At 38.8% G+C, this 24649-nt stretch overlaps 1 protein-coding gene across 3 annotated transcripts in view; it reads left to right on the forward strand.

The window, feature by feature from the left end:
• The window catches only part of LOC122788685 (ABC transporter G family member 23-like), a 1725589-nt gene that overhangs the window by 1287621 nt on the left and 413319 nt on the right, over nucleotides 1-24649 (forward strand). For all 3 annotated transcript variants that reach the window (XM_044055583.1, XM_044055595.1, XM_044055590.1), the window contains exon 19: nucleotides 10634-10738. In XM_044055583.1, the coding sequence (XP_043911518.1) occupies nucleotides 10634-10738 (105 nt within the window). The remainder of the gene's footprint in view (nucleotides 1-10633; nucleotides 10739-24649) is intronic.

The raw sequence follows: 24649 nt of genomic DNA on the forward strand, positions 1-24649 counted from the left end.
AGTTTTTTCAGTCGAGCTGCATAGGACATATATTTGAGACCAGTAATCCTCTTGGTGAGATACTTTTGTGGTCTTTCCAGCTGTTGGAAGTGTCTTGTGAGGTACATCCCAAATGGGGCATCGTACTCTATGATGGGTCTAATGAGTGATGAGTAGAGGGGCACTGTAACCTCTTTATTTCTATATGCGAACCCTTTAGTAATTAGATGGGCCAGATAGAAGGATTTCTTAACTACTTTGGCAATATGATTGTCAAAGGAGAGATTACTATCTACCTGGGTCCCCAGATCTCTTATTACCTCTTCTGTATTAAGGGGGATGCCACCTATGTGGTAATTCATGGGTGTTTTGTTTTTCCCAAACGGGATGACTATGCATTTTTGGCATTTAATTTGAGGCCATTACTTTGACATCAGGTGTCCAACTCAGTAAGGCCCTTTTGGAGAATGTCCATGTCAGCCAGAGAGTCAGTTATGGCTCCCAATTTGCAGTCATCGGTGAACTTGGTTAGCCATAGTCCTCCTGTGTTTGCCTGTACTTCTGAGAAGTATATGCCAAACAGTAGGGGTCCCAGGACCAAGCCTTGCGGGACACCACTTGTGACTGGTTTAGAGTCAGACCTGGAGCCCACTATTCTTACTGTGTGAGTGCTGTCTGTAAGCCAGTTGGCAACCCATCTCGTGACATAGGGGTTTATGTTCAGGCTGGTGAGTTTTTCTGTAATACCCGAGTGGGGAATAGTGTTGAAAGCCTTGGCGAGGTCAAGATAGGCTGTGTGAACCACCTTTCCCTCATCTATGGCCTTGGTGACTGTCTCAAAGAAGTCAGCCAGGTTTAGTAGGCATGATCTGCCCTTTCCAAAGCCGAACTGGGTCGGGTCAAGTGTTTGAAGGTCCCCAGTGTCTTTGTTAATGAGTTTCATGATGATGCGCTCCATAGCCTTGCAGACCAGGCTAGTCAGGCTTATGGGGGGATAGTTACCAGAGTCAGTTGTGGCCCCTCCTTTGTGGAGAGGAATAACCATTGCTGTGTGCCATTCTGTGAGCACGTAGCCTGTGGAGAGGCTGAGGTTGAACAGTGTGTTTAGGTGGGAGGTTAGTTTGTTATGTAGTTTGTGCAAGATGCAGCCTGGGACACCATTTGGTCCCATTGACGCTGCGTTTTTGGCTTTTGAAAGGGCTGTCTTCACCTGTGTGTCTGTGATTTTTGGGACACTACACTTTTCTGGTATTGTTGTGGACCCTTTTGGAGGTAAGGGGGGTGAAGTTTGCACTGAATCTATCTGCCAGGATGTTGGCAATATTAGTAGGTTCAGTATATTTTGCGCTATTTTGCACTAGTTCAGTGCATATCTGTGAGTTGCCACTTAGATTCCTAACATAGCTAAAGAAGGCTTTGTGGTTATCTTTTGAATCCTTGGCTATTTTTCTTTCAAAGTTAGCCTTGGATGATTTCATGAGAGACCTCAGTTTCTTACTGATACTGATCAGGGATGTCTTTCCTTCTTGGCATTTGCTTTTTTTCTGAACTAGTTTCCTCCTTCTATTGTATAGCCTGTTTATTGTAGGGGTCCACCAAACTGGTTTCCTTCTCTTAGAGGAGTGAGTCTTGGTTTTGCTAGGGATGGCACGAACCATGCATCCTTGTAGGTGCTCATAGAGTGCATTCGTAAAGGTTTCTGCATCTTGGACAGTGTTATCCTTTAGCGTGGGGGCTGTGAAACTTGCCACCTCTTTCTTAAGTAAGGTGAAGTCTGCTTTAGAAAAGTTTTTTTACTGTGGTTTCCTTAGTTGGGGGTGGTGGAGGGGTGTGGACATCCAGAGTGATTAGTTTATGGTCTGATCTAACCAGTGATGGGTTGACCTCCGGTGTGGAACACCTGTCGCCCATGTTGGTAATGACCAGGTCCAATATGTTTTCACCTCTTGTAGGGGAGTTTACCAGCTGATCCAGGGCATTTGAGTTGATGAATTCCAGGAAGCGCTGGACCTGGGAATTTGTACTCGAGTAGTTTTCCCAATGAGTGGCAGGGTAATTGAAATCGCCCAATATCAGGGTGTTTGGTAAGACCTTCATGTTTTCCAGTGTCTCCAGAAAGGTGAAGTGGTGATCCTGGGTCATGGAGGGTGATCTGTAGCAGGCCACAATTTGCATTGCAGATTTGCCCGATGTTAGTTACACAAGGATGATCTCAGAGGTATCATGCTGCGCCATTAACCTGGAGGTGTAGGTATCCTTAATGAATATGGATACACCCCCTCCTTTTGTGTTTCGGTCCATGTTCTGTGGCCGAAACATGTGGCATGCGTTGTAGCCCGGTAGTGCTGGGGTGCTCTCTGTAACCTTGAACCAGGTTTCAGTTACTGCACAGATGTTGACATTCTCCATACTGAGGAGTGCTTCGAACACGTGCATTTTGAGATTTAAACTCCTGGCATTGGGTAGCATAACCCTCAGTTATTTTGTTAATTGTGTTGTTTACGGAGGTGGGTTTTACTTTTGAACCTTGCCTAAAAAAGCCACTATGGAGGCAGCAAGAGCCTTGGCCAGTATTCAAAAGCCTAAGGGTGACAGGTGCAAGCCGTCTCTTGTGAAGCAACGTAGCTTGTAATTTAGTATCTGTGGAGCTTTTCTCCCCAGGCCTCTACTGAAAATGGACATATATCCAGCTAGACTAGCCCGGTTAACAAATGTAAAATAAAAAAAATAAAATAAAGCTTGTCGAGCATGTCATCCCAGGCTGACAGACATTGTATCCCCTTTGAATGACACCAGAAGCTTAGCCAATTGTTGAAATTGATCATTTTCTCTTTATACTGAGGTATCATTCTTGGTGAGGGCAGGATGCTACTCAGGGTCAGGGTCATACTAGCCTGGGCTACATGATCAGACAGCTCTTCCATATCTCTTTTCATGTAGTCCAGGGAGGTACGTCTCAGGTCATTCACACCAACATGAACAATGGCAGAGTCATATTTGTACTTGTTCTGGAGTGACCTGAGTGCTTGTGTTATGTGGTGGATTCGGGCTCCCGACAGGCAGCTAACAGTAACCTTCTGCTTGTCTAGCCTAGTGAGTGGGACATCAGTGTGCCTGACTATAGAGTCACCCATTACTAGTGTGTTAGGTATGTTATTTCACCTTAAGGGCTGTGATTGTGCGGCACACTGATTTTGTGTTTTATGTGTTGTCTGGTTTGTGACGGGAAGTGCAGGTTGTTTGGGTGTCTGCTTTGGAGGTCTCTGATGATTTTGCAGGTTTTTATTTAAAGCCTCCGAGTATGATTTTGTGTATTTATATGTATTTTTTGCCAGTGCTGTTTTAGTAGGTCTGTGTGCAGCTGGAGTTGTGGTGCAAGTGTTAACCTTCTCCTCATGACTGTCCATTCCAGTCTTGGGTGGAGACAGCTTAGCTTCCAGCTTGGCTGTATAATTGCATCTCTCGCATATGTTAGTGTTTTGTGTTAGGAGGAGAGGGTTGTTTATGTACATAAGGCACTTGTAACATTGCCTCAGGATACCCAGATTCACCAGCTGGACTGGAGAGTGCACCTGAAGTTGCTCTTTGGTCATGCCTGAATAGTAGGGTGAACTGCTTAGTCGCTTGGTTGGTGAGGGGTGAATAAAGAACCTTGGGCAATCAGTGTCAGGGTATATTAGTGCTTGCTATTAGGTCTGAGCAAGTGCTGGGCTGTAAGATGCTTTTTGAGTGCTTAGGTTGAGAGTTAGACTAGTTTCAAGGGAAAAACTGAAGAGGAGACACAGTTTTTATAGTAGGGAAATGAAAGAGATAGAAATTAGCCCAAAATGGGTAATAAACTACTAACTTCTGGGCTGGAACCACTCCCTCCAGGGACAGATAGATTGCTCAAAGCTCCCCTCTCTCACAGGTGAACAGAGAAACTTCCTTCTATTCAAGTAAGGTATGAGCAACTCAGAAACTAGTATCACAGGCCTGAATTCAGCACTAGCCTGAAAATTCTGTGTTTAGGTGGAAAACAGTTAAGTACAACAAGAAAGTACAGAAAACCGATACTTAATCAGTCCAAAGTCTCACTCCTAAGCTAGAGGGCTTGTATCAGTTTAAGGCTTTCTAGTGCTACCAGTAGGTCAGTTACAGGAAAGATGGGAAACAAGCGCAGATGTGGTCTTTTAAACCAGAATGATGAAAGAGATGGACAAACTGTCCAAATGGTCAATAAAATACAATTTCTGGGCCAAGAACCTCTCCTCTCATGATAGACAGGCTACCTAGTGCTTACCACTCCCACTGATAAGCTAGAAGGCTTTTCTCCAATACAGAAAGGCTTGCAAGGCTCAGAAGCTTATCAACAGTCCTGGATACAGCAACTCTGTATCTGGACTAGGCTAGTTACAGGAAAAGTGGGAAACAAGCGCAAGTACAGCTTTTAAACCAGAACGTTGAAAGAGATGGAAAAAAACTGCCCAAACGGCCAGTAGCTACAATTTCTAGGCCAGGACCCACTCCTGTTGTGGTAAATAGGCTACCTAATGCTTACCACTCCCACTGATAAGCTAGAAGGCTTCCCTCCAACACAGAAAGGCTTGGGGGCTCAGAAGCTTACAAAGAGTCCTGGAATAGAGCAAATCTGTACCAGGACTAGACAAGTAACAGGAAAGGCAGGAAACAAGCGCAAACACAGGCTTTTAAATCAGAAGGTTGAAAGAGCTGGAAAAGCTTCCCAAACAGCCAATAAACTATAATTCCTGGGCCAGAAACCACTCCTCCTGTGGTAGATAGGTTACAAAGTGCTTACCACTCCCACTGATAAGCTAGAAGGCTTCTCTCCAACACAGAAGGGCTTGGGGGGCTCAGAAGCTTACCAACGGTCCTGGATACAGCAAATCTGTACCTGGATTACACTAGCTATAGGAAAGGTGGGGACCAAATGCAAAACAGGCTTTTAACCAGAAAGTAGAAAGAGATGAAAAAACTGCCCAAATGACCAATAAACTACAATTTCAGGGCCAAAATCCATAAACGTTGTCCTAGCAAGACAGTCAACATTGAAAAGACATGTTAACTATAACATATCAACAACAGCCAGCATCTTTAACATTTCTGGCCAGATCTCTATGATTCCCATAGCTTTGCCAGAGTGGAAATATTGAAAACCCATGATTACCCCCGCTCTGTCATGATGATACTATTCTGCCCCTACTATTGCCTCCTCAGAGGAAGATATGTCCACTGGATTTGGGATTCCCTTAAAGTGCTAATTTTAGCTATCAAAAATCTTCACATCAAAGAACAGCTTGGATGATATCCCACTACTCCTGCTAAATCACCAGATGGCTATCTGAATGTCATTCTCCATGGTCTCACCAAACTTCCCTTTGATGACTGCTATAGCTGCTACTTTCCTGGGTTGTCCACAACCTGCTAGTTAAATGCTGGGGCTACCTTTTGCTAGGAGTTCATGGGAGGCATCTTTCTTTAACCTGACTACTTCTATCACCTCTGGTGTTTGTCATTAGGTCCAAGGGTTACCAGCATGACAAGCACCAGCCCTTACTCCACCTTGTTGCTTCAGTAGTTGTCAGCCAACATATATAGCAGTGATGTCCTGGGAATCCTTAGCCAATGCTTCTGTGTGCAATGTGTTCATAGGATCATAGGAGATTACTAGACTAATATCCCTGGGGATACAACCCTAGCCAAATTTATCCTCAAAAAAAAAAAACCTCAGTCAGCACCTGTCACCCCTGTCAATGAGAGACACATGTGGAACCCGTGGGACAAATTTGTGGTTTCCCATCCATTCATCAAGGTTCTGCTTGAAGAGGGTCAGTGACGTACTATGTTTGACATGTATGGGAAGTCTATCCCCTGGAAGACAAACCTGCCGGTCCAGCAGGTTTTGTTAATGTCTCATAATTTCAACTATAAAAGAGCTTCACCGGAATCCCCATGGAGGAGATCATGGAATACATATACATGCACTGTAAACATCTAACAAAATCAAAAAAACGTTTTGGACTTCTGGTTTTGTTTTGTAAAAACTACCAGCATAAACAAGATGCTCTGCACAACATTAATATGAAATCACAAAAACAAAGTGATTTCAGAAAGAATTAATATTTTACATTGCTGATTAACCAACTAAAAATGGGTAGGTGTTTGTGGATGCTTGCAAATGAAACACATAATCCTAAGAAGATTAAAAAATAAATATCTGATTGTCTGCAAGTTAAGAAAGAGTGTTAGATTTGTCTGAAGATGGGAATGAATCAAATGCATTGGTTGAAGGAGCATAATCTGAAGATCTCCAACCATACCAAGTGACTTTGTTCATTAATAATAACTAAGATATTAGAAATGAGTGCATCATAAGAGGAGTTTATATTTCTAGCCATGGAAAAGGAAAATAAATAGATTACATATTGACAGAATATGTGGGTGACATGCAGGCACTCTGATATATTAGGTATAAATCACAAGCTAATACATATAGTTGTCAAGGAAGAATTAGAAGAAATAAGACTGATTCATTTAGAATTCAGACCAAGGGAAAGAGACATTATTTATACTGGTCTCCCTGAAAGACCTGAGGCAAACTAGAGTGTTTGTGCCCTTTTTATTGGCTGAATGGACAGAAAGACTCATCAGATGCCAGGAGGTTTGCCAGTGATTGTAGCCAGACAACAAAGACCAGTGTTTAGCCATTTTTCTTCTTATGGCTTTTCAAAGGAAAGTTTTAACTTAATGCAGTATCCAAGCAAAATCCTTAAATATGCAGATAGCTGGGTATTCACCAATATGAGCTTTTTCCCAAAAAATGGTACAACAGAGGAATCAAAGGCGAAGAACTGCTCTAGATAAATAAATAATTGGTTACATTTATTGATTAGCCTTCAGTTTGTACTACATTCACTGTGCACATTTTAAGGTAGTAAAAGGAACACGTGAAATAAATGCCAATCAATGAATTCAACATATAAATGAGGATCTTCTCAAGAGAAGGAACTAGTGAGAATCTATCATTCAGACGAGGTCTAACATGCTCATTAAGGTGATCTTGTTACTTTGACATCAACATAATAGAACTGCTACTACCTCTAAGAGTTTGTTTCAACAGAAAGAGACATAAGCACATAAAATATTGTCACCATTACTAATATGGACATGCTTTGTTACTCCATTTCATTATTATTTAACATTTGTTAACCAGGAAAGCCTAACAAGGACAGAGCCTGGTTTCAGCAGAGGCCTACGGAGAAATGCTCCAGATGCATGTCTTTGGAATGTGGGAGGAAACTGGAATAGCCAGAGGAAACCCATGCAAACACAGGGAGGACATGCAAACTCCACATAGAAGTCACCCCAGCTGAGAATTGAAATGGGGAACCTCTTGCTGTGAGGCAACAACGTTAACCACTGTACCACTGTGCCTCCCAGCTTGTCCTCATAAATATTCTCTTATCTGGTCCCATCAAATTCTTGTTGCTCTATATCAAACCATAGTTATTTAGATCTTCTGCTGAAGGGATAATTGTTATTTTTACAACTCATGTGGAGGTCTTAGGTAAGCATCCATTTGTCTACCTGACATCTCTCCTATGGCCTCAGCTACTTTTCCTGACATAGACTTGTGAGACATAGGTGTTAATTCTGGCATCTCTATAAGAATGTATTTATGTATTTTTAAACCTGCATTGAAAGCATATAACTAATTTTGCAATTTAATTTAGATATATATATATATATATAAAACATATATAATATATATATATATATATATATATATATATATATAAAATATATATATATATATATATATGTGTGTGTGTGTATCTATATCTATATATATATATATATATATATATATATATATATATATATATATATATATATATCTATATACACACACACACACACACTCACACACACACACACACACGCAGACACACACACACATATAGGTTTACCATCAAATTGTTGAAATGCATCTGTGCGAGTGTTTGCAATGCCGAACTTAAAGGTCAAAATCTGAAATAATTTTTCTCCCTAATGTCGAACATGGTAAAATTGGAGTTTGACATTCAATATTTCCAGGAGTTTTGTGCAAAAACCCATTTGCCATCCGGGATGTAGAACAGGAATAGGGTTTCGGCATTGTAGATTCGATAAGAAATTTTATAACATTATGAAATTTTGAAAAGAACCTTTTGAACAAGTGCTAGTGGCATGGATGCAATTCAACCATTTGATGGTAAACTGTACATAGATGTATACACACACACACACACACACACATATATATATATATATATATATATATATATATATATATATATATATATTAGATATAGATATGTATCTATATAACTTTAACTTAAATATCAAATGACAATGTTCATGCACTTTTTATGCATGGCACTTATGCCGAAGATGTTAAATAAAGACTATAAATAAAGATTAGTCTTTGTGCAGTTTGCTGATCAGAAAGGCTGGTATTGTGTGAAGGACAGTTATAGATATACCAAATTTATTTTATTGTATTTCAGGATTTCTGTTAAGATTGGACTGCAGTATTCTTCAAGCTTATAATCTGTGTTCCTCTTTATAGTATTTACTGCGTAAGTTAAATATGCATCTGTACTTAGTGCAATTTTCTTCAGATATATTTATCATGAAAACAGACATTTGTCATGCCAGTACATGAGCTTTTTAATGCTGAGTCTGTGCCACTGGTGTGAGTTAGCTTTAATTCTAGAGTTTTACAATAGGACTGTGGAACAAAACTATAAAGTAAAGTATGGATTAGAAAATACTAAGGAAGATTTGTTTTGGTTTGTTTACATATTTTATTGATTTTCCAATTAAGATCATATACGCATCACACTTAATTGATCAAGATATTTGCATTAATAAATAGAAATTAAAATAATACTTGTTTTATGACATAATACAAAGAATGCATTCAATACTTAGTCTTAACTAATAATAAAGCTAGAATATCTTTAACATTCTCTAAACAAAGCATTTATACTATATACAAAGAATCCAAGGTAAAAATATTGAAGCATTTAAAACTCTGATACATTCAGCTGTCCAGATTTTATACTAGAAGTATATATTCATGAAGTGTCTTTGCTGCATTTCTCCAAGACTAGTGCTAGTTTTGGGCAAAATGTGTAATTAATCATATGTTCTTTAGCATTCATGCAAAGAGTGTCCATTTATTTGTTGCAAACTTGAGTGGTTGTATCAACAGAACACATTCAGAAAATGAAAGTGAATTATTTATTTTTCTCCAGGTTCTTATTTTTTATCTTCCTAGCAATGAATGATAATCTCTTTTCACCCTTCATAAGAACTGATTTATATCTGCCCCCTGCATTCTTGAAAACTTTCACAGTTTCTGAATGTACTGCTTCGTCAAGAAGGCTGTTTCGATCATGTATAACCCTTTCTGTAACAAAAAGTCATTGTATCTCCTTTGAGTTATCCACTTGTATTTTCAGTTTGTCTCCTCTTGGATTCATATTTAAAAAAATAATGACACCTTATGAGAAATTACCTTTGCCACTAAATTATATAAATGTTTCTTTATGATCTCCTCTACTGTTGGTATTCAGGACAGCAAGCATTAAACTATTTTAAACCAGTCTTTTTATGTGACTTTTGATAAACACTAGTTATGCTGCTGTATTGATTAAATTGTGATTAGTTGCTTCTTTCACATGAAACGGTGTTAATGCAGTATTGAAAAGCTCTGGATTAACATTTCAGTTAACTTCAGAATATTTTGAACTACTTATACAACCCTAAGATCCTTTAGTAATTAAGATCTTAAATTATCTATTACAAAAGCGTTAAATGTAGTACAACTTCTGTGTGATAGATTTTGGAATGGTGAAGTGTGCTTACCGAATAATTTACCAAAAGATATGTCCTGGAATTCAGAAAGACATAATGCACTGTGAAAAAACTCACTCTTCAGAATGTCATAGTGCACCTGAGAAATTAAGGGACTGCGTACTGCTACAAGTGTACAAAGGCACCTACCTGTAGCACAGACAGTGGGCATTCTGGTGACACTACATGCAAGTGCAGCATCTGCAGATGTGGCTAATGCTATCTAGTAGTGTGCCCTTTCACATAAATACCAACCAGATGTGTGTGTGTGTTTGAGTATGCATATGTGTATGGATGCATATGTTTGCGTGTGTGTGTGTGTGTGTGTGTGTGTGTGTGTGTGTGTGTGTGTGTGTGTGTGTGTGTGTGTAATGTACTTGTGCAAGCACATGTTAGAAGGTGCCTGCACCACCATATTGCATGGTTTGGTAAAGGTATTACTAGCTTGGTTAAGTCTAATAGTGCAGTGTGTCCAATTCAGAGTCATGATAAGCCACAAATGAGACATTGCTCAGTGCAGCGTTATCAAGTTTCTGAGTCACAGATTATTACCATCATGCTATTGGACATTATTACATTGCCAGCTTAATATTAGTGATTGTTATCTTTCTGAATCTTGGGGACTATACCACTCCACCTGTCTGCCTGCAACACAGTGTTATTATGCAGCTTTTGATAGTTACAATACAATGAAACAGGAGTTGTTTTACTGACCATTCTGTTTTTTGTCTTAATTTTATATTGCTTTTAGGAATTGTCTGGCCCATGGAATGTATACCATATCCACTGAGGTATCTAAGCATCAGTTTGCCACAAACGTATGCATCAGAAGCGCTTCGAAGCATATTTTCCAAAGGTAAGCCCCTTTCACTCTGTTTGCACATTTAAAGAAATGTTTGCATTTTCAGGACAAAAATGTAAATGAATGAAATTAGAATTTGTTGTATTAGGCTACAAAACTTGGTTTCAGTAATCTGTGATATAGGGGAAGGTTTGTCATAACAGTAAAAGTCTTTACCTCTCAGATACACTGCACAGGGTTTGATTCTGACCTTTGGTCATTGGCTAAGCTAGTAATAGTCTGCAAACTAATAGCCTAGTGTTTTTTAGGGGTTGGAAGTTGGCATAATGGTTATGGTGTTTACCTCACCAACACAAGATACAGGGTTTAATTCTCACCTTGGACAGCATGACTAGGCTTAAAAAGACCCCTTTGGGGTTGTTAGCCAAGTAACTACCTATGAACTTATGAGCCTATGTTACCTGAGCTTCAAAAGATAGTCATGTTGTGTGAAATGATTATATATAGAGAACTACAATGGTCAGACATCATAACCAACAAAAGCAACCCCTTCTCTACAGACACATTTATTGATGTATACAGTTTGCCTGGGTAAACTGTGTAAGCGATTATGCTGACAACATATTACATTTTCAGTATAGTCATAGATGAGGTAATATGGGCTATTTGTAGGTGTTACATTATGTCTGAATATGTTACTGAAATATACAAATACAGCAGCAGGGCATGACAGAGGGTTTTTTATTAGCAAAGATGATTCAGAATTTTTATATTTAAATGGATAATATAACATTTTGTCATCAAAGAAGAGATCTTTAAAGCAGGTCTTAATTTGGCATTAAATTAATTGAATCTAAAGCCTAATCTGGTATTAGATTAATTTGTCAATCGGAAGTCAAACTGTACCAGTTACATGGTCATAGTAATACATACGGAAGTGTGTTTTATAATGATATAGCATGTTGTGAGTGCCTTAAAGTTGCCTAGCACATGGCCTTATGACGTATTACACTCTGGAAATGATAGGACACTAGATGTTGACATTATTCTCTTTCTTTACTGTGAAATTATGTTTCTGGAACTGGTAATGATATAGTAATTAGCAGCCTGTTGTACATGCATGGCAGTACATGGTTCATAGGTTCATAGGTTCATAGATTAGTACTAGGCTAACTGCCCCTGCGAGCCATTTTAAGCCTAGCCATTTATCCCCTGTGAGACTCAAACCCTGTACCTTGTGTTTGTAAGGCAAACACCTTAACCATTAGGCCACCCTCCCAACCCCACACCTTAACCATTATGCCAACCTCCCACCCTTGGCACCTCCCACATGGTAGTTAAAACTGCTGGTGGTCTCCACAGACTAATTAACTGTCCCCTGCTTACTTTATAATAAGGTCACACTTTAAAATGGTTTCTAACAGATGATATGCAGTAAATATTTTTACCGATCTTTCCTTTGTGTTGCTAGGATGTCTCTGATTTGGTCCTATGTTTATCCACTGTGGATCATGTTTTTAACTTTTATTTGAAGCTGATTTAGTACTCAGCCGTGATATAATGGATGGCATTCAGAGCATGAACAGACTATCTACCTATGATCTACTGATAAGCCTAAAAACAATGACACAGGTCTACAGTTAGTAGAGTCTGGCTTATTAGCCTGAGTGTATTACGCATTCAAGACACAGTGTGCTGAAAAACTTTTATGCCCTCAGGAGTAAATTGTGAATTCCCCATTTTGTTTTAATCAGAAGAAGTTTTCAATTTTTGTTTAGACATAAATGCTTGTCTTTTTTGTCCTGGGGTCTTTCTGGCTTGATCCTATATACAGCTGATGAGGGATATTTTCCTCTCCTGACACGTAATGAGTCACACATGGCCTCCATTTAATTCTACTGAATTGAAGATTATGAAAGAATAATTTATGAAAGATATGCTGTAGGCACAGGGGAATATTCCCATCTGTCACACTGACAACCCATGTTCATTTAGTGACCCAAGTAGGAGCACACCAGATCCATTCTTGATATGCTTCTCAACTCAGAACAGCAAAAAAAAAAAGGACCTTCTGTCTTTTAAACTATAGCTTGCATCATTTGTAACAAGCAACCATACCTCTCAACCTGGAAACATCAGAACTCTGGGCAAAGGCCCATGAAAAGTAGGTACAACTGGCCAAAAATCTGGCTGCTGATTAACATAAAATTTGAATACAAAATTATGCAACCACATTCACTCCAATGGGGTTGTGGGATACCGGCATTCTAACGCAAATTGAAAACCAGACAAAACATTAAACCAGAATCTATTCATAAAAAGTTGAAAGTGGGAATTTGACATTTGCAGGCTGTTCTACATAATTACTGTCATGTGTTGTCATGTGTTGTCAAGGCCTTTGCTGCCCGATTTATGCAGAAGGGAATAATGAAGTACATCAGTTTTGGTGCAATCCTGTTTTTAGAGTTCCAGTCATACCTCTCTCAACCTCTTAACCCAAGAAACCTAGACAAAGTCAAAATAATGAGGCGACAAAGGCCCAAAAACCGAGATAAATGTTAAATATTGTATGCTGTTATAAACTTAGAAAGTTGCTAGAATAAAAGTTTTTCTGTTACCAAGCATTTTCTGAAGCATATTAAGTATGAAATTTAAATATCCCTCATTATTTAGTGAATTAAGTCCTCACTCATCACTGATTTGCTAAAAAAAACACATACATTTTAAGAGAAACTAACCAAAAATATGAGGAAAAAATCTGGACATTCTGCTGATATCTGGACAGTTGAGAGGTATGTTGGGGATGGTTACATTCCTGATGCTGGTGCAGAATTAGAAAATCCTGGCTGCATCCTTGCTTGTAGGTATGTACTTACAGGACATTACTCAATACAAAAAATGGGGACAAGTTATACAGAGTTCCTCTACTGCGTGATTGCCAGCTGCAAGTCTATCATCTCTGTAAGAACATACACCGTGCACACAAAAACTCTTCCTTTATATAACCATGTCTTTTGCTGAAAGTGGTACTGTCCACAAATTCACTGAAAAGCATGCCAAAAACTAGTAAAGTGGCAGCTCACTTGTTATGATCACGATAATAAACTATCCATTGTGGTGGGTCACTTAATCAAAACAACGAAGATAAATAATGGCAGTATATTCAGTAATTTAAGCTACCGTACTACTGAGGATCAGCTAAGCCAGCAGGAGGAGGCATTAGAACAGAGAACCAATGCTGCAGCCCATCACAAGACAGATAAACATGCAGATGATGCAGTCATTAACAGCTCATGTATCAGTGGCATGTCTTTAAAATGTGGAAAAAAAAGGAAGATCACAGAGGGTGGGAAAACACGTGGACAAGGAGAATATGAAAAAGGAGATCACAGAGGGTGGGGAAAACACGTGGACAAGGAGAATATGCAGAGCTGGAAGGCACCACAGACCCAAGCACTGATAAATGGTCACCCTTAGCTGTTGGATCATATTACCGCATGCAACGACAACATTACTTGTCACTCAGATAACAACAACATGTCTTGCATCAAAATATTCTGAACCTCACGGTTACTGTCATCATGCAAAACAACCAAGAAAATGACTGCATTACAATTGCCAACATTCACTCAGTAAGTACAGCAGAAATAAATATATCTATGCAATCTATATTTTGTCAGATACAGTTCGACCCCTATTGTAGTTCGACCACCATACCTCTCAATTGTCCAGACAGAATGTCCAGTTTTTGCCTCATTATCTATTTCGCATAAAATTGTTTTTGTCTGGCAAAACACTGGCAAAAACCTTGAGGACTGAAGTCAGAAAAACGAGGACAGACAACTGAGTTTCAGACTGCATCTCCTTTCAAAATAATCCGTTATTAGAAAAAGTTTTGAATGACACTAACCTTTGGAAACAGTGTGGACAAAATCCGAACAAAAGCCGATGCTCTCTTATCAGTAAAACAATAATCTTACTACATTTTACCTAGAAAATAAAAATGGTTGATGTCAGTAAAGACTTTGTTTATCGATTTATGAAAACTTTATTCAAAGTTCTGGTAGGTGAGTGAAGAAAAGAAAATGCATCTCTTTCAGAAAATTTAAGTTAATGCAAAACCTGTTATTCTAGCTACTTTCTAAGTTTGTTAGAGCAGTTAGCTACTCCACCCATTTATTTGTGGCTTTGTTCAGACTTCTTGCTGTAAGAGGTTGAGAGGTATGATGACTGCACATTTTCTTAACAAAACTGAACAACTTCTGGATTAGGAGGAGGAACTTCAACAATTCATTTTACCCCTAAAGTCAAATGAATCTGTTCACCTTGGACTGGCACAATTTAGCATAGTAACCATTTATTATTGTAACAGTCCTTTCTTGGCTTTCTGCAAATGCTCTCTTAGCAATTGCATGCTTCTTGCAAATTTAATGCAAACTGTCTGGCAACTCATCTATCGCAAGTTACTTTGAACCTGGAAGTCTGTCAGTAATCACCTTATTAAGATGGAATTCACATTATGTTAAGGAAACAGCAGCAGCAATTAAAAAAATAAATGAACAAACCCATTATTCTTAATGGTTGCAACTTATACGATTTGCCCTGAGATACCTATAAGACCTACCAAATCCATTGTTTACACTCACTAGTTAGTATCTGTCATCGGGTGGCCACAGTGGTGCAGTGGTTAGTGTTGCCACCTCACAGCAAGAGGCTCTCTGGTTCAATCCTCAGCTGGGGTGCCTTCTGTGCGGAGTCTGCATGTCCTCCCTGTGGTTGTGTGGGTTTTCTCTGGGTGCTTCGGTTTCATCCCAAAGACATGCTGTAGGTTGACTGGGCACTCTAAATTGGCCCTAGGTGTGAGTGTGTGCATTCTGTGGAAGGTTGGGTGCTGGGCTGGCAACTTGACACCGTAAAAACTCCACTGCCAATCATGAGCGGATAGGTGATCCACTGTGGTGACCCCTAGCTAGAAGAAGTTAGTATCTGTCATCTAGATAAATTCCGTTGAAGCAACCATTTACTGAATTCTAAGTTCCATTTTTTTTCTCCAAGTTCAACGTAACATTTACATAGGACACTTGCCGCGCTTACATTATTGAAACACCTGAAAGTTTTACTGTCTTCTTCCTTGTGCACTGTCACTCAACACTGACTGCATCACCATTTAGTTCCACAGGCAGTACAGTATGGTACTGATAAACAAGAAATGCAGCACAGTTCCTGAAATCTGGCGGAAAGAGAATGTGACAAGAGAGGGAAACCAAACCACATGCACACCAATACATACACACACACACACACACACACACACACACACACACACACACACACACACACACACACACACACACACACACACACACACACACACACACACACACACACACACACACACACACACACACACACACACACACACACACACACACACACACACACACACACACACACACACACACACACACACACACACACACACACACACACACACACACACACACACACACACACACACACACACAAAAATAATAAAAATAGCAAGAAACAGCAAACTAACAAGGAAGACTGGGGGGGGACTGAACCTATCTTTGTCTTTGATCATCCGGAATACAGAGGTTGTTGCAGAAAGTTCCAGGGAATGTAGTCAAAGGTATTAACAGCACCCAAATATCCAGAAACCAAAGACTGAAGAGGAAGCCAAAGAAAGGAAACTGAGTGAAGTTTTTTTTTCAGTTATTATGCACCAGCAACACAGTGTAAGTCAATATGAATAAAAGAAAACATACAAGCTAACCATTAAGAAAATGTGTTCCTATATTGTGCTGACTGTACTTATTGCAATGTAGTCTGCCCAGAACAGTTTGGCTGAACATCTCTCAATCAAAACCTCGTGGTTTCTAGATTACATAATAATGTCTACATACCTAGCATATGTAAAATGGACAGGAATAGAATGTGTTTAAAAACAGTGCATATCTTACAGAGGTTTTTAATTGTAATTCTTGTAGTACTTACTGTTCATGTGATGTCGGGTCCTTGAGCTGATGCAATGGTCTCTTTTGTTGGCTGCCATAATTTCCCATAAATATTTTTTTAAAGCTCTCAAAGAAAAAAAAAATTGTTATTTGAAGGGGCCACACGGGAATTCATGGCACCCCATTATTTTAGTCTCAAAACCAGGAAATTCTGAGGAATTCTGTAAGGTTGAGAGGTGTGCAAGCAACTCCTATTATAGTTTATGCCATACATGAAACACTAATGTACTTCAGTTTTTACTGCAAATTAGAATGATAATTTTTCCAGTTATAGTGCATGTAGTAAGAAACCTGTCAGTGGCCCCAAGAAGACCAAACTACTAAAAGTGCAGAAAGACTTGGAAGGGTTGATAGAGAAGGGGAGATTAAGAGTCTCAAACAACAAGCTAAGACTGAGTAGGAGAAAAGGATGCTGAGAACTTGCATACATACATATATACATACATACATGCATGAATAACTATGCAGGCTGTAGCATATAACCTACTTAGGTGGACGCAGAGCAATGGGGAGACCAAAAGGCAAGATGTAAGAGGGCAAATAGGATGCTGAGAAAAATACAAAAGAATGAATGAGGAGACACTAAAGAGGTGGGGCAGCATGACATGGGAACAAGGGAAAGAAAAGAAAGATGGATCACTTTTATAGAGAAGAAACAAGTAGAAAAATGAAAGGAAAAAAGACAAAAGGAGACCTGGAGTTAATGAAGGAAGGGGCAGAAGGACAGAGAGTATTCATAACCCTCCAGGAATTAATACAGATATTTGGATTAACACAGATTGAATTATTGATGTACACCAGACTGAGAAAAAATGGGTACAGAATACTGAGGAAGCACACACAGATAAAAAGTACACAGAAAACAGTGTAAAAGTAAAAGCAGAATGATTTACAGAGATCTGAGGAAGAAAGTGAAAGAAGCCACACAAAAAAAAGTAGAGGTAAGGGAAACATGGGAGAAGGAAGAAGGGTGGCAAACTGGGAAAGCTGAATGGTGAAATCTTCAAAATAACATCAAGGATGCAGAAATGCATGGTGCTAGAGATACAATATTAAGAGTGTTGTACAGATGCTACCTTATACTAAAAAGATTATATAAGGAGGAATCAGAGACACATGAGATATATGCAAATGACCCTTATGAACATCAGGTGTTTTACCTATATGGCAATTCTGACTACCCATGACTTATTTCTTCTTAAGTCATTTTAATGGACAATTTCAGGCCAATAAAGCCAAACCCCACTAGCTATAGATATGTGTATTTCAGCCTTGTTATGACCTCATCAGCACAGCACAAGCAGAATGCTTAACTAAGCATAAGAAACACAGGGCTGTTATACCCAGCTGATGTGCATTACCATTAGGGGGACAGCAAAATATACCAACTAACTAAAACAAAGAGTGAGAAGGTCACACAGAAAATCCCATCAGTAAAAACTAAATGAAAACTCCAGCCAAGCTAGGACTTCCACTGAGTGACCTCTCAAACCTGTTGTATCAAAGGCACATGGGAAAAAGAAATGTCATGGGTATTCAGAATCGCCATATAGCTGAAACCCCTGATGTTCATAAGGGTCATTTAAGCAATAACCCACGCCTGGATGTGGGTAATGCTGGATTTAGCCATGGATGGTGTGGTTTGGTCACGAGGGCGAAGCCCAAGTGGCCAAACAAAGACAACCATGGGTAAATCCAACATTACCTACACCCAGAAGTGGGTTATTGCTATTATACAATGACATTATTTAAGGAAAAAAATACTTACTTTTCTTAAATAATGGCATTGTATAATGCCTCCGTGCTGTGCTTCCGCAGCTATCCGGTATCCTGGAGCAGTTCTGATGTTCTGCACGTGTGTATGCTTACGCAGTACATCAGAGCTGTATTTAGAGGAAGCAACAGAGAAAGGAAGATCTCTGTTGCTTTTTTAAAGTTGTCTTGGTATGTTAAATGAGTTTAACATAGCGAGAAATCTTTAAAAAAAGCAATGGAGAAAGGAAGATCTCCATTCCCTTTTTTAAAGCTGTCTCGCTAAAGAGTCAGCTTTAAAAAAGGAACGGAGAAAGGAAGATCTCCGTTGCCTTTTTTAAGATATCTCACTATGTTAAATGAGTTTACAGCAACGGATCTCTTCCATTCTGCATTGCTGCCTACCGCAAAAAAAAGTAAAGACTTATACTAATGGAAAATGTCCAGGTGACCGGACCTTTTTCCATTAGTATAAGTTGGATTTACAACAGGCACGCTGACCAATCAGCGTGCACGTTTTGGAATATTAATGGGGGGGTCATTGTATGATTGCATATATCCCGTGTGCCTCTGGTACAAGAGGTTTGATAGGTCACTCAGTGGAAGTTCTAGCTTGGCAGGAGTTCTCATTTAGTTTTTACTGATTGTTTTTTCTGTGTGACCTTCTCATGCTTTGTTTTAGTATATAAGGAGGGATGGAAAACCGAGTCAAGATGCTGGAGATGCATGACAGAAGATGCAGGCATGGACGTTATATTGCGGGAGTGTACCTAGGCAGAAAAGGTCCAGGCAAAGGCTCTGGAGTACTGGAAATCTGTACATGGAAAACAGGGATAAAACCCCTAGTAATGTTGCATGTAGGGTGCAGTGAATTAAGAGGAGGAATAGCAGGAGAAAGAAATGTGGTAATAACACTGATGGCATCAAAGGAAAAGACTGTAATACAAGAAAGGGGAGCCCCTCAAGAGATCTCTAGGCTTTGTAAGAAGAGGTATGAAGCAGAAGAAAATGAGAGGGCTGGGAAAAAGGGGAAAGGAAGAATGGAAAGAGGTAAGGAGGGGCGGGGTGAAAGTGACTAGAATAGTAATGAGAGGAAGGGGACACTAGCATAAAATAAAAAGTACACCATGCATGAGTATTACACAGTATGTAATTGTGAATGGATATGAAACAAAGAAACAAAACTGCCACCAAACAACCACATGAATCAAATATAACAAACAGTGAACCAGATGAATAAAAAGAAAACAGCAAACAGCATATATTTCCACTACTTATATATGCTAACTTCAAGACTGCCCAAACACAAAGAAATGAAAGCAGCTGAAACTGTGCAATGATAGCTGTTCCCTTTAGTTGTTACTATATAATACTGGATGCTTCATCATGCACCCTGTGCTCGTACCCCCTGAGTATCCATTCAGTCATTGACAATTAAAAATGTACTGCTCAGTGACTGGTACACTCAGTGACTGGTAGTGTTCAATAAATAGGAGTTTGATGAGAAGGATTTTCAGAGACAGTGTGTCCTGTGCCTGAAATAACACCTACTTTGTTATTATTCCATATTCATTTTAGTCACTCAAATGTCTTTTAATAGGTATCATTGTACTTTTTATGCAGCAAAAATGGTTCACTGTGTGATTTTACAAAAGACAAATGTAAAACTGAGATATTGTTCTAATTAAGTCATCCCCTGACATAGTTCCACGATTGTTTTTTCTTCTATATACAAACAAGTGAAATTATTTAATAGGTATGTATTTCTATAAGGCATTTTCCTGATAAAACACAGACAGGTGACACTGTATTATACCTGTTGAAAGTTTCTATTTTTTTTAATTGAAAGTTACCAGTTGCAACCAACCCAAAATAATCCCTTCATTTTGAAAGTACTGCATAAAGAGATGGTTTTCAGTAAATTACACTGGTTTCAAGAAGTGGTTATTGGAAGTACTAAGTGTCTAAAGTAATTCAGTCCCTTATACTGATGGAATGCTATAAATGTTCTCTCCTACATAAAAGTAAGTATGATAATGCAGTCCCTGACACTCGTGAGATGCTATGAATGTTATCTCCTACATAAAAGGCAGTTTGACATTTTTTTATGAAAAAAAATGTTTTCTATTAGATTACTGAATGGGTTGATTTTATGTGAACATTCCTAGGTCATTTTGCCTTAAAGACTGTACAGTCTTCCCTCTCACACATTTTAAATGTGCTAAGTTGACTTGTTTTATACTGGAGATACATACCACTGTTTTAAAATGCTTATATGTGTATACTGTAAAATATATAACTAATGTCAAGTAAAAAGGACACTTTCCAGTCGAAATATAAGAACTGATAAATGAAGAGAAACCAAAAGGGTAACCATCTGAAATGTCGAGACCCACTGGAGTGAGTCCCGAAATACAGAGACTGAATGCCTGAAAAGATGAACTTACATACACTAAATCTGAGATGCCACTGTTTGGAATATTCTCTTTTCTCCGAGGTATGGTGTTCTCAGAGTTGGTATATGCAAGGTAATGGGAAGCCAGACCCCCTCCCTCAAAAAGTTTTAAGGAGAAGAGCAATTTTTGAAATTTGCTCTTCTCTTGTGTTTTTGGACCTTTTTTCTTTCTTTTTTTTTTTTTTTTGGGCTCTCTGCATTTTGAGTGCTGACATTTCAATGGGTGGGAATTTGTCCAGGCTGTAGCATTAGAAAGCAATGCATGTTGTACACTTTCACATCTGTAATTAAAGTGATAATTATTATGCCGCAGTGGTGCAGCAGTAGAATTGTTGCCTCACAGCAAGAGGTTTTCCCGTTTGATTCTCGGCTGGAGTGCAGGAAGTGCCTTCTGTGTGGAGCCTGCATGTCCTCCCAGTGGTTTGGTGGCATTCGAAAGACATGCGTAAATGGGCATGCCTTCGTTGAAGGTTGGATGTTGAGCTGGCACCTCGGTGTTCGTGAAAATCTACTGCCAATCATTAGCGGACCAGAGTTCCACTGTGGCGACCCCTAACTGGGAAAAGCCAAAAGACAAACAACAACTTAAATTAATAATTATTCTTTTCAATAAAGAGTTAATTATCTGATGTCAGTCTACTATTTGCTAATTTAAGATGTTACAAAAGTAATAAACTTATTTCAGCTTGAAGAACCTTTCTTTTATCTGCTGTTAATGTATTCTTTGCATTTTTTTCATAATATAACATTTTATATTTTGTTAATGCTAATATATATTTTGGTTAAAATGCTATCAAGCCTAAGATGTCTTATGATGCAGCTATGATAACTTGACCAAGATGAGTTTACTATTAAATCTGTTGGACTTTTTTGACAGTATCACCACAGCATTGGACGAAGGTAAGACTGTGCACACAGCTTATCTCAATCTGGCCAAGGCTTTTGATACAATACTCCACTCAGGCATTATAGACAAGCTCACTTATTTAAGTATAAACCCTTTTATCACCTGCTGAATAGCCATCTGGCTTACTGATAGGATCCATAAGGTCAAAACAGGTCCTCCACCAAGAGGCCAGTCACTAGCAAACTGCCCCAGGTCTCAGTACTGGGCCCCCTCCTTTTTGACATCTGTTTCTCTGAAATGGAATTAAATGTTGAAGGTTTATAGCTGACTAAGTTTGCAGATGATTGGAAGCTGGGGCTCATCATCGACACCCCAGCAGACACTAGCATTCATCAAGAACGTCTATCACTGACTAACAAATGGTGCCAAAGCCATGATCTTAAGCTCAATGCTAAGAAATGCAGAATTCTACCCTTTATGAAGTCAACCATCCTGGCTAATTACCATGATGATAATATGCCCCTAAGAGACGACCCAGAGGTCAGAGCTCTGGGTATGCACATAGACAGTAGCCTTAACTTCAACCCCCAAGTGGCTGCAGTGGCAAGTTGCACAATTTATAAATAATGGCATAGCATTTAAGTCCAAAGAAGCAATTATTTCACTGTACTCCGCCCTTATCAGAACAATCATAGAGTACAGTGCTTCCTTTAGTATGTACCTGACCAGTCATATGCAGCAACTAGAGCAACCTCAGAGGTTCCTTACAAAAAGAATACAAAGTGTAACAAACATACCTTATGCAGAGTGCCTTAAAGACCTTTCCCTCTACTCAGTCTCCTACGGACTGCTGAGGGGTGATCTATGTCTGGCTTACATGGTATCTGCAAACCACATACTTATGAATCTCCTACATATTCATAGGTCAAAGAGTATCAGAAATACAAGGGCTAGGAACCTGAATTTTTGTCTGTGACTTAAGCAGAACATGCTGGAGAGACTGATATGTGTCCCAGAGACTGCCCCTCTTATGGAACAGGGTTCCCAACCATGTGAAGCTAAGTTCATCTATTAGCCAGTTTAGGTGCAACCTAGACCAGTGGATGAGGAATACGAAATTTACACCAGGCCTGGCACCCGTGTTGCTGATGGACAGAGGTGGCTTATAAACCCCTGGCCTTCAATGTCCTATTTGGATGCAGGACATCATTATTCTTTCAGGAAAACTTGACTAGGCTTAGAAAGGCCCCCCAGATCATTAGCCTAGTAACAATCTGTGACTCTATGATTCTAAACTATTGCTTTAATACATGCAATAGCTGTTTTAAGATAGGGCCAGGTAATCCTATCTGAATCAATTTCTAACTAATATACAGAAATATTGTCAGTGAAGAAAAATAATACCCTGGATACTCACCAGCTGCAGAAAGGCTAATGTGAGGTGAAAAGGTAGTTGTGCACATTAATAAAATCAAACTGATATCTTGCTTATTTCTGCTTACAGTTTTGCCTTTTTGAGAATGATACATTTCCTTCAAATGGAAAATGAGAATTTAAATTTCTGCAATGGCTAACAGAAAATATAAGGGCTGATTTTGGTCAATATGTTTAAAGGAAGCAGTAAACAGACTGGAATTCTTTTTCTGTTTACTTCATGTTTCAGAACTTATAATGTGTTCATTCAAAGTATAAACATTGCCAATGTTCTGCTTAAATCTTAACTAAAAGTGTTTTCATTCTTAAATTGTAAAAAAAAAATGTTTTTGACATTAATCTACAAACTGCATGGAAAAAGCCAAAATAAAAACACTTCTTGTGAAATGTGGATAAGAAAACCAAAAGATAATATGCACCACCATAGCCAATTCAAACCAGAACACTGCTTTATTACAGAAACAGAAAGAAAAAAAAAACTGGAAGCACATTTGTTTCCATTCCTGTAAATGTCTAAAGACATTATCAAAAAATATAACCTGCAATAATAGTCTGATCCATCGTGGTTAGGGAGGACCATACCTCTCAACCTCTATGACCAAGAAATCTGGACAAACCCATATATAATGAGGGAACAAAGGCCCAAAATTAGGGACACTTTTTAAATATTGTTTTACAAACATAGAAAGTTGACAGAAAAACAGAATTTGCATTAGCATGAATTTTCTGAAGAATATGAAGTCTGTAATTCAAACATCTGTCATTATTTTTGGACTTCAGTCCTCAATGATTTGCTAATGATTTGCTAGAAAACCAAAATTTTATGCAGAGCAGATCAAAAATATGAGGCAAAAATCTGGACATTCTGCAAAAATCTGTACAGTTGAGAGGTACCCCAGAGGGCATACTACAAAAACAAGGTTGGGAACAACGTAAATCAGGAATGTTGTTACAGTAACATCCAGTCACTTCATTCTTCAGCAAAAAGAAGCTGTAATGGACCTCTGAATATAGTAGCTGCTTAGTTTATATCCTGTTGGTCTGTTCTACCCCCTAGGCTCATATATAAGGAACCACCTTAATAGTTATGAAAGGTTTATTCATAGAAAAGCTGTGGGAACTTCATGCTCATCATAAATGGTCATTTTGTACTACATTAAATTCCTGGTTTCCAATTATTCTGTGTTGTGACACTGCAAGTCCTGTCATTACTGTGAAATATGTAGTGTGATTGGTAGGCCCATAGTGTTACAGACAGTTAAGAATATGATAACAAATGTCAAGCAAACACTGAGTACTATGAATCAGGCACATAAAAAATTGCAGATCTGTTAAAGGATGTGTTTTCTGTTACTAAAGAAATTACTCAATAATTAAATATGACGAGGTCTACTATGAAAACATTAATAAAGAAAAATAGTCCTTGACCAGTGCAATGG

The sequence above is a fragment of the Protopterus annectens genome, chromosome 1.part2, assembly GCF_019279795.1.
Source record: "Protopterus annectens isolate FY-2018-M chromosome 1.part2, PAN1.0, whole genome shotgun sequence".
NCBI classification, from domain to species: Eukaryota; Metazoa; Chordata; order Ceratodontiformes; family Protopteridae; genus Protopterus; species Protopterus annectens.